The sequence below is a fragment of the Monopterus albus genome, unplaced genomic scaffold (genome assembly GCF_001952655.1).
Source record: "Monopterus albus unplaced genomic scaffold, M_albus_1.0 scaffold202.1, whole genome shotgun sequence".
In the NCBI taxonomy this organism is placed as follows: domain Eukaryota; kingdom Metazoa; phylum Chordata; class Actinopteri; order Synbranchiformes; family Synbranchidae; genus Monopterus; species Monopterus albus.
The window spans coordinates 65,752-77,378 of NW_018128082.1; the positions used below are offsets into that span (position 1 = coordinate 65,752).

Consider the following 11,627-nt stretch of genomic DNA (forward strand, 5'->3'; position numbering starts at 1 on the left):
TGCACATAGAATGTTCTTTGATTTATTGCTGCCACAAGAGATTCGACAACAAAGTTCAGGTTCATGTGTGTGTCTGTCTCCATATTCTGCACTCAGGTCTTGTAATGTGATCTTAACAGCAAGACAGATGGGACCAAGAGATGCCGCAAGCTTGGTAGGGTGATCACACACATCTGTCTATAGTTGTGAGGACAGTCACTGATATAATGCAGCACTAAAATCAAGCCCTAACCCTCAAACAGCCGAAATGTCCTCATGATGACAGTGTCGAGCAAAAACGTCTCCACACAGCGACATGAAGACATGTATGCCTCAGCTCACACAGCTGTTCTGGCTGACTGGCTCTGAGTGTCCTGGGAAATTGTAGGGGGCTATGTTTAAGTTCAGGATCAAACTCAATGCACATCTTTATGTCCAAAAATGAGCTGGTGTAGATATCTAAAGGTAATGCAAGGTGAGAGAGAAAAATGCTTAAAATTAGAGTGAGAAAGAAACAAAAATCAAGGCATACTGCTGAAATGGAGCTTTGAGTGTTGAGTGCATCCATCCTGCAAGCCCACATTTATACACAAAGGTGGTCCTGTTCTTCCATCTGGTGTTTACTGGTGGGACCACAACTACAGGTGATATAACTGCAGATGATCCTATGTTTCACTAATGGGCCTCAACAGATCAAGGCTTTGAGATCAGAATACCATTAAAGAGCAGAAAATATAGGGCGATATACAGGAACTGTGCATCTAAAAATGCTGGAAGGTTCTAGGAAAAAAAAATCCAGGTTGGAACATCTAGAATCATTATAAGTAAAACCAGACCAAAAAAAAACAAAACAATTCTTATTTCCTTTTTTCTGTTTTAAGAATTTCTGACCTTCCCCCACAGTGTGTTTGTGTGGAAAATGACCTGGCGGGGCACCGTGCAGGGGCACTGCAGAGTGATCAAGCAGAAAACTATCAGGCATTTAAATGAATTCCTGTCTGAATTAGTGTTTATGACAGATGATAAGCTGTAGTATCCAGTTCACCGGGGATAACAGACTGCCTGTATTCTGTGTAGCAGTCATAGGCATGACGATTAATAATAATAAACAACAACACAGATATCCTAAGAAATTATCAGCTTCACAGTTACATATCACTGTTGTTTATTCCCAGAAGACTACCTTCCTAAAATAAACCCCAAAGAGACACAAATTACTTGGTGTACTTTATATAATCCTCTCTGGGGTACACAGGTCTGTGAAATGTGCACTTAAACCACATTTATTTAGTACAAAAGCAGACAACCAATACATACTGTGGACGAAAGAAGAGCCACAGAAACATCTATTCCTTTTCATTAAGACTGTGTGTTTCTGTGTGAGTGTATGTAACAGCCCACCTGGTCACATCGTGAGAGTTATTGGTCCTGGCTGCCTCCAGAAGAGCATCACCTTGTTATTGAAAAAACAGATAGAGAAAACATTACACAAGAAGAACAGGTGATGCTTAAGTACACATTAGCTAATTAGGGATGTGCCATTACTGTTTTTAAAAGTCAAAATGCCATTCCCAAATATTTCCCTAACTCCACTGAAAATGTGCAAAACTAGCTTATAAAACTGTTATCAATTTACAATATTACAGAAATAGTCAGTGACAGATTACTACCAGACAATGGAATTGTAACAAAGTCAGACAATACAATGTGTACCTTTGCTATCATGGTCTTTCTTCAGGCAGAGAGCCACGGCTGCGGCGCACACAACACCGATATTAGACACCCCTGCCTGCCTGGCTCCTCCACCTGACCCACGGCCTTCACCCCCGCCGCTTTGCCCGCTGTCTTCCCAGTACAGGTTGTTGTTGTGCCCTCTGCTGGCCAGCGCCGCCCAGGAGCTGCGGCGGTTCTCCAGGTTGGACACCCATCTAGCGGCGAGGTGATGGTACTGCACCGCCGGGTTCACATTGCTACTAGCCGTGTCCTCGGTCAAAATTCCCCGTCTGGAGACCCGGGAAGTGGTCACACTGAGGTTGCGGTTGGCTTCCGTCGGTGTCTCGCGGATGCCTAAATCCAGAGGGAAACGGAGATCCCGCGGGCGTCGGTTCTGGTGTAACAGCAGTTACGCCTCAATAACAAGCAGCAAATCGCAACCAGCGTGACCAAAACAACCTCTTCTCTGAATCGTAGCGTGGATGTCGCCAGAATTTGCGGTGTATTCTGGGAAATGTAGTTTTACTGGAAACGCTGACGCGTTGGTGAGAATTAATCGTTACCTACGTCTGATTTTGCTTAAACTAAGTTAAATTGCAGTGGGGGACATCGGCGTCTGTGAGTCTATCATATTTCTGTTATTTGTAGTGGAAAGCTTTGGCACATATGTATAAAGTTAATGAAAGGGCATCAAAACAGAGACATCTTTTGCACATTCGTACTGCTCTCAAGTGTAATGGTTATTATTGAGGTTTCCAACTGAACTAGCTAGTTAGCTGTTTTATTGCGATAATTATTGAGGTTTCCACCTGAACTAGCTAGTTAGCTGTTTTATTGTCAGCATAACTGTCCTGTTTGCCTTTTTTTTATTAACGTTAATAATCACAATATATAGTAGCTGTAGGTTATTACTGTTCTCCATTTAAGCAATCAGTGGTCTCAGTCTTGAAATAGGAGGTGATGACTTGACAGCCAACTGTGACTTATGGGATCCCATTTAAACAGTCGTTTTGTCACTGTAACAGGGCATAGGCCTAGTTGATTTTCTGGGGCTTTCTTTTACATCTCCTTTGTAGCAGAAAGTTACGGTTGTTTTCTCAAAGACTATAGCAAACATTTGATGAGACAAGCAGTTGTTTTGTCAAAGCATTGGTCCTGTGGTAGTGTGTCATGGCCTCCAGGTGGCGACAAAATCACGCCAGCAGGACCATTGCAGACATGTTATTATCTGAAGACTCCTTAAAATGATCAGGTTCAGATCTAATTTTGAACAATGGCTGGAAGACATTTACTTATTCCCTTAAGTCAGGAAACAGACTACACAGCTGTGAATGAACCCTAAACATGTTCAGGACTTTCAAGTAGATATTAAAAGATTATGCACTCAAATATGGATAAACTGTTTTACAATCCCAAATTCCTGGTGAAATACAATACTGGGTAGGGGGCCAATCCCTTCACATATAAAAAAAAAACAGTGGCAGATGCAAAATATAAAACTATCCATCTATTTAAGCTTTGTATGGTTTGAATTATCAGTTGTTGACCTGCCCAGCTGTTCATCAGCTTCTTTTTCCAGTGCTACTCGGTCGTTTTATAGGCCTGAATCAGTCTCCCATTCACTGGTAGGCCTACATTTTGGTGTCTAGAGGAACAAAGATGATTTATGCTTTGCTTTCCTGTGTAAATGTCTTGTGAACCATATAGGATAGTGTTGATTCAGTGGCTTCCTTTCTCCCCAGAGGAACACAATTATCTTGTATTTCTGTTTGTATGTGATCTGCTTTATTGGGATGCACAAGAAAGAACCGAGGATAAAAATATTAGTTAGTGTTGTACTGGGAAGAATAAAAGTTGTACACACATGTTGTGTTCCCATTACTTCAGAGGACATGACATTGACATAGATTTATTTCCTGGAAACTTACTCTAACCTTAAACCAAGTCACCACTCCAACATGTAATGGTTTACTTTTTGGAGACTTGCTTTTTGTCTCCATAAAGACATTATGTCCCCCCAATGAGACTGTCCCTAAAACATGAATAATACTGGAGCGTGCACACACACTCGTGTATTTGTTTTCATTCCTTGTTGAGACTTTACATTGATTTACTGCATATTCATTTTATATTATGGAAATTTAACGTAATCACTACTTGCCTAATTCTAACTCTTACCCTAACCTTAATGCAAGTTGTCACTCTAAATTCAATAATTTACATGATGGGGACCAGTATCCTGTACCCATGAGGAAGGCAAACTGTGTGAGTGTGTAAACAGAGTAATACCAGTATGAGTAATACCAGGTTTGCACACAGACACAGCGGCCTGTTATCTCAGTGTTGAGGGAAAGCACAGACCAGTATGCTTTAAGTACTTCCTACACAAGAAACCTAGTTCGATATGCCTGATAATAATAATACACTGATCAGCCATAACATTATGACCACTGAGAGGTGAGGTGAATAACACTGATTACCTCATTACAATGACACCTGGCAGTGTGTGGGGTATATCAGCCAGCAGGTGAACATTCAGTCCTCAAAGTTGATGTGTTGGAAACAGGGAAAATAGACAAGCATAAGGACCTGAGTGACTTTAAAAAAGGCCAAACTGTGATGTCTGATGACTGGGTCAGTTCATCTCCCAGATTGCAGGTCTTGTACCTGGTCTGCAGTGGAGACAGACAGTGAACCGGTGAAAGGGTCATGGACGCCCAAGGCTCACTGATGATGAGGTTGACTTACTGTAGATTAAACTTTTAAAGTAATTCATCCTTTTCAAAAGATTCCATTTAGTTTGAATCTTTTTAAAATGGTGGAAAATGAGAAATACTGTACACTGGTCTCTATGAAGAGAAACATTCAGCAGCTGTAGTGATGATATCACACCTAGAGTGGGAAGGCTGTTGAATTAGTCTAAACAATTCTCTCTAACTTGTCCTCACGGCCACAGTTTTCATTCCTTTTACATAAGTTTTGTCGTTACTTACGACAGGTAACAGTATCATAGATCTTTAATCTGCTCGTTAACCAGCAACACATCACATGCAGCAGATACACTGGCCTCAAGCAGTCAGAACAAACAGGTACTGTGCTCCGGGGAAATCCAGCGATGATGTGCTGACCATGTTTCACCACGGGGGCTTCACTGGCCTGCTGATTGTAGGTTAGACCCAGTTAGGTAAAACAGCGAGTCGCGGTACAGGAACATTCTTGGACATGCAGTAACCTCAGGCCTTGTATTTTTCTCCTCATCCTCTGGTCACAGTGCAGCAGGAGGAGTTAAAATATATCCACAAAACGGCATGCAGTCAAAAAATGTAGTTTTTAAAATTGCACCAGTGGATGTGAGGCAAGCTTTCATGAACTCACACACCCAGAACATTATGACCATTCAAGGAAATCCATGAACTATTGCAGAAGACTTTACATAGTTGGAAAAAAAAGTCTCACCAGCAAGATTTCACAAGATTTGTACAAGATGAGTTGCTTCTGCATAGACAAACAACAAACATAGGTACAGCTTTCAGTCACGTTTAAGATGATAAGTTGTCGTTGTGACATTGTAGATAAGTCAGAAAACAGAAAAGCATGCCATGGGCTCTTTTAAAGCAATGGTATGTCATTTTGATATTCATATTAGGTGGGTACATTGTGTGCTGAGAGTATAGTCTAAGTAGCCTCACCAGACATGAGTCATAGAGGACATAATGCTCAACTATTATAAATTCACTAGCTTTATTTGCCATCTCATCTAAATGTTCCAGGACTGTGGGTTTACTACTGCAGATACCTGGTGATGTTTCTAAAGCATTTTTTTTTCTTTTACTGATCTTATGAATACCATCTTGCAGGATGAAGACCAAGTCCCCATACTATGTGATGGGATTATTTGATGGCTGATATTTGTGCCTTTTAACAGTCAGCCATACATTTAACAGACCAAAGCTTAACAAACAGGTGAAACTAGCTTTGTTAACAATGGCTCAGTCTCTGTGTACTGTTTGCTGTTCCAACAATCACAGCAGCAGAGCCCTAAAACTGTATATCCATGCAGTATACAGCTAAAATGGACGATTAACATTATTAACTATACCTGCGCTTATCATACTATCACGTCAATGTGTCTGCAATACAGTTTGTTGCAGGATTTTAGTTCCATTACGTACAGTGACTTTCGTGCCATTCTTATCAGTCCATAAAAATGATTACAAAAACTAAACTAACAAAACCAAAAGTATTCTAATGAAATAATTCATTAAGGGCATTACAAAAATGCAAGGCTCTCTGTCTACTCTGACAATAAACACAAAAGCAAGATGGATTTTTTCTGGCCAGTGGTGGAAGAAGTACTCAGGTTGTTTACGTAAGTAAAAGTAGCAATACCACAGTTTAAAAATACTCTGGTACCAGTAAAAGTCCTGCATTCAAATTGTTACTTAAGTAAAAGTACAAAAGTAATAGCATAAAATATACTTAAAGTTCTAAAAGTAGTCATACAGAATGGCACAGTTCTTATTAATGTATATCATATTATTGGACTAATTATTGGTGTATTATTGTGTACATCACAATTAATGTTACATCTGATTAAGGTAGAGCTAATGTTAACTACTTTATATGCTTATACTTTGAAGTACTTTACATACTACTGGGTAGCTTGTGAATTCCCCACTAGGAATCAGTAAAGTCTTATGATTATAGTGTATTTTGCTGAATTAATCTCAAGTCTGAAAAGTAACTAGTAACTAAAATGATCAAATAAATGTAGTGAGCAAAAGTACATTTTTCTGTAAAAATGTAGTAAAGTTAAAATATGAAGTAGAAAATGAAAATACTCAAGTAAAGTACAGATACCTAAAAACTACATAGTGGGTGGCTGTGGCTTACGAGGCAGGGCCCCACTAGGAATCAGTAAAGTCTTATGATTATAGTGTATTTTGCTGAATTAATCTCAAGTCTGAAAAGTAACTAGTAACTAAAATGATCAAATAAATGTAGTGAGCAAAAGTACATTTTTCTGTAAAAATGTAGTAAAGTTAAAATATGAAGTAGAAAATGAAAATACTCAAGTAAAGTACAGATACCTAAAAACTGTACATAACCACAGTCCTTTGTTTTTGCTGACAGTTTTGTGGTTGATTACACTTGTTTGACAAATGTCTGCTGTGAAAGGTGTCTATTCAATTTTAGTTTCACTCCCACATTTCGCTCCAGGACATGTGTCACCAAGACATACTGAGTGACACTTATGTTTTGATAATGACAATGTGAGACTGTCATCCTAGTCAGGAATTTACCTTTCACTTCCCGCATCAGAAGGTTATTCTGCTATGCTTTACTGTGATCTATTGGTCACCGTGTGTAACATGTGACCACCACATAGCTAGTGAGCAGGAGGGTAGAGTGGTAATCTGCAGCACTTTGGCTCCACTACAGTACCTGTCAAGTGCTATAAGATGAAACTACACAGAGAAAATGTGCATGGACCACCCTTGTTTTATACTGTATATTCACACAAATATAGGTTACATATTTGATTCTAAAGAGCTCAAGAAGTCGTGAGAACACCCACAGATTAAACTTAGTGAAGCAGGCCAATAATGGTTGTACACACTCCAAGATGAAAGGAGGGAGACAGAGGAAAGGGGAAATGACACGACAGACTGAGGGAAAGATGGAGACAGGCAAGCAGAGTGAGGGGATATAACAGATACACAGTAACACACACAAAATCATGTCATTTAAATGTGTTTACTGTTCTCAGTAGTAGGAGCTGTCACTAACTTGAGCTATGAGCAGCTCAGGAGGAAGCAGGACAGAAAGACAGGTGAAGACTGACGTGTATATACACGTCAGCCAACGAGAGCCAGGCGCGCACCCGCTGCTCGTGAACTAACCAGTTTACAAAAATGTGTGTGTATGGTGTGGCAACGCGCGTTGTGTTCAGGTACTGTAGGCAATATAAGAACGATAAATAAATATCTAGGCAGGGGTTGGCTGCGGTGTAAGTATTAAAACAACCATGCTAATAGTGACCATGGAGAGTATGTAGGTCTCATAGTCATTGTGTTGTTCACACTAATGGCTGTTTCACTCTGTACTTGCGACTTTAATGGAAGCATAGGCCTCTTCTCCCTTCACAACTTATTTGTATTTCCTGGGTTAACTGATGAGCAATTTTAACAAGAATATTCCAAATGTGAGCATGTGTTGCTGAACTTTCACAAGGTTTGTGCTACATCTTGTTAGTTTAATCTCTTCTCGGGGTCTATGGTAACACATAGGCTCATAGAATTGTACTGGTACAAATATGAAAATGTGTATACCAGTACAAAATATTAATTAGGCATACTATAATATTATAGTATGCAATTGAACTATCTATTTTTGATTCATGTGAATTGTTATTGTCAAGAAGTTTTGTTGTAACTCAAAACAGGCTATCCTGGGGATCTGCATATTAAAACATTGCTCCATAGGACTCCTGGTAGTGAAAAGGCTTAACCTCTAGAGTCCCTGCGTCCTCATATGAGGACCGCACAGCTTGGGTTTCCAAAGCTCAGGACTCTAGAGGTTATGTAGCCTACTTTTAAAGTTTTATTCATAGAACAAAGTGGGTCAAAACAAGACAGATAAGAATGTGAAATGATCAAGGATTATACAAAACTAGAGCACAAACATGTCAAGGCAGCTCAGTTTCCCCATAAAGGCTGTTTTGAGCCGTGTGTTATAAAATGGGCAAATTAAAGACAATAAATAAAACAGGCTCATACTGTGGGCTACTGTTGCACAGCTACAATCTTATAGTGCCGAAAATCAGTTTAAAAACAGGACGTTTGAGAAAACAAAAAGAAAATGTCCTTAAGCTAAAGTTTTACGAGGACCACCTGAAGGCAGCGCATGGAGGCGTTTCGCCGCGTCGCTGCTCAGCTTCATCTCTCCTCCTCTACCCATCAGCCTCCTCCTCTTCCGCTTATTTCTCTCCGCATCTCTTCTCCCACCTGCTAAGGCGGCGATGGAGAGGCGCTGTAAATTATTATAAGCTCACACACCACCGCAAGTAAGAGAGAGCGAAAGAAACACGGAAAGGATAGGTAAAGACGGAGCCTCCGAGACGCCTTCAGAGCGAGTGACAAACAGAAACATATGGTTTGTCTGACCTGCAGCTGTTTGGGCCAAAACTTATTCAGCCACCGCGACCAACTAAAAGCCGCCACCGACGCGTCCATTTCATCTTTTGACACTTCTTCTGCCTGTCGCACTTGTGTGCGGCTGCGCTTACGCCCCTGGTTAGTTTGTACGGGGTGCATTGCGGTTGTTGTGCCTCTCTGAACGTGCGCACACGCATCATCACAAGACGCCGGTGCAGCCCACAAAAGCTGTTTTCAAGGAAGAAATTGAATTAGATAAGTTATCTCCACAGAGAAGGAGGGTAGGAGTGGCTGGCTCTAGACTTTGCTTCACCGACTTCCCGTGTCTCCTCAGGGCCCAGCAGGACTCTCCTAGACCCTCTCTCTCTTCCCGGTAACAAGCCATGTCCGGACAGGAGGTGACCATACCGGACGACCGGGCGTTCGCCACTTTCAAGGCGGAGTGTCTGTGCGAGGAAGGCTGGAGTATGACCTACAGCAAGGGGGGCATCACGGTGTGGGCCCAAGGTCTGGAGGAGGGAAAGTCCATCCACAAAATGAAGGTGAGACTGCTTAACCTCACAAGAATGAAATATGTAAAAGCAAGTGTGTCACGCAAGTTCTTATGATATATAAAAACATTAACAAGAAAGTCATTCCTTATGCTTACGACTGTGTGTTTATACTGAATTCTGTTACAAACATTTACTGGAGAACAGCACAACGCAATGGGTAGAAATAAAGCAGTATAGTGCAGTTGGCAGGAAATTGTTCTTTCTAAATCCCCATATGTTTCAAACTGCTGACACATGCGTTTAGCCATTGCTTTTTGCTGCACAGTCCTATTGTAGTTGCAGAGATTGACAGATTACTGAATGGGTTTAGCCAGTCACAAGGCCCAGGGGCCTGAGAGGTCAGAAGCATTAGGCCAGAGTTTCTCTATGAACTCACAGAATTCAGTTAAAATACTACAAATAAATGCAAAGCAACCACAAACAGACTCAAAATGACTACATAGCATCCCAAAGTGACAAAAATGACCAATGTAACACAAATAGCTGCAATTTTATATGAAAATAGGATGGAAACTGCCAAAAAGAGAGACAAGGCTATTACAAAAAGAAGCAAGACTATCATAAAGAGCCACAACAGCTACAAAGACCCTAAACAACTGATGGTCCTGTGTAGAGGGGGTAAGGAGCCTTTTACCTGTTTGTACCCAGGGGCCCATTTTCTCCTAATCCATTCAGGAGGCTTCTCCAACCTACTAATAGATGTCTGTTGACAAAGCATACTGTGGGTTGTCCATTTGTTAGCACATATACAAAAGAGCTGAAACATTTGTATGATGATAAGAGTGCAACTATAAAGCTTTCAGTAGGAAACTTGTTTTCACTCTCTGATTAACGAACATAGCCTGTGTTAGGTTCACTCACCCCCACTACTTTTAAATGTGTGTGGCGGTGGGGTTGTGAATTTATGCCTGACGCACATTATAAGAAATTCCCTGCACTAAACAAAAGTGAGAGCAGGAGTCAGCCTCAGGAGACAGGTTTGATCCTCCACAGACACATCATGTGCCAGTGAAACTTTCCAAACCACTACCCAAAAGCATATTAGGAAAAGTGCTAAGTATAATATGTCAGCATACACGTTGTCCTTGAAGAGTTTGATATTATTCTATTCTATTCTACTGTTGTTTTAAATGTTATTTTTGGCTCTGGTAACAGGTGATGGCCATTTGTCATTATCTGTAGACACTTTATGACGTCCCAGCCCTAGAGCTGCATTAGTACATTTTTCCATTAACGGCACAAAATGCAGTGAGTGGGGAACATGTACTGCAGTAGTTCCTGATCATTGTTTATATAAAGTATTAAAGTGACAGGGATGTGAACGTTCTTGTTGACTAAACTTTATTATCTGCTCAAATAGCAGTATGTCTCAACTGTGAATGTTTGTCTAGGGAGTCGATGTGAAGGCGTTATCAGGATGGTAATGCCACTTAAAGGCATGGGTAAACTGTTCCATTTAGTACATTATATATGACCACAGTCGGCAATAATGCTTTGTGTTTGTGCAGACAAAGAGCCAGAGGAGAAAACTAACCCACAACCTGTCTTTACAGCTCAGCTGTGGCAAAACATGTGCTTCTATCTGAATATGAACAGATTAACATAAAAAGTAGTTTGTGTTAAGATACAAAGTGAAATTCTAATAAAATGTTCACTTCCCTTTTTTTTAAATTATATAGTTAAGAGGGTTCTGTTTTGGGACCTAAATTATTCATACTATATATTAATGATATATGCAAGGTTTCTGATTTACTGAAAGTGGTTTTGTTTGCTGATGACACTACCATATGGGCATCGGGTGAAAACCTTCAGCAACTATCTGGATGGGTTACACAGGAACTTGAGAAGATTGTCAGGTTTGCCCGGCTGCACCTACTTTCTCACTCCCCTCACTCTGTTTTCACTCCCTTACCCTCATTACGTTATCCTTTACACCTGCTTCTTACCCCCGGATTACCACCAGCTGCACTTGATTAGTGTCTCCCTATTTAGTCCCTGCTCTTCATTCACTCCCCTGCCAGTTCTTTCTAGCATTTCTCAGGCCCGTTTGTTCCCCGTCGTTTTTTTTGATTCTGTGTTAGTATTTTGTCTCCTTCTCTCCAGCTGCTTAGATTCATTCCCTCCTTGCCACAGTCGCTCCTTCGGACCACGGACCTCCTCCGCTCTGCTTCATCTCCACCCTGCAGGTCGATGCACAGTCTACTACTTACCGTATGTACTCTTT

The 11,627-nt window shown here is 40.8% G+C and overlaps 2 protein-coding genes across 2 annotated transcripts in view; one reads left to right on the forward strand and one right to left on the reverse strand.

Moving 5' to 3' along the window:
- Nucleotides 1-9,008, reverse strand: part of clpb (ClpB family mitochondrial disaggregase) — a 36,835-nt gene extending 27,827 nt beyond the window's left edge. Inside the window, exons 1-3 of the mRNA XM_020618214.1 lie at nt 8,859-9,008; nt 1,693-2,086; nt 1,381-1,432 (exon numbers count right to left, since the gene is read on the reverse strand). Coding sequence (XP_020473870.1) covers nt 1,381-1,432; nt 1,693-2,086; nt 8,859-9,008 — 596 coding nt within the window. The remainder of the gene's footprint in view (nt 1-1,380; nt 1,433-1,692; nt 2,087-8,858) is intronic.
- Nucleotides 8,876-11,627, forward strand: part of stard10 (StAR related lipid transfer domain containing 10) — a 14,257-nt gene continuing 11,505 nt past the window's right edge. The window contains 2 exon segments of the mRNA XM_020618164.1: nt 8,876-8,987; nt 9,184-9,391. Coding sequence (XP_020473820.1) covers nt 9,233-9,391 — 159 coding nt within the window. The 5' untranslated portion in view covers nt 8,876-8,987; nt 9,184-9,232.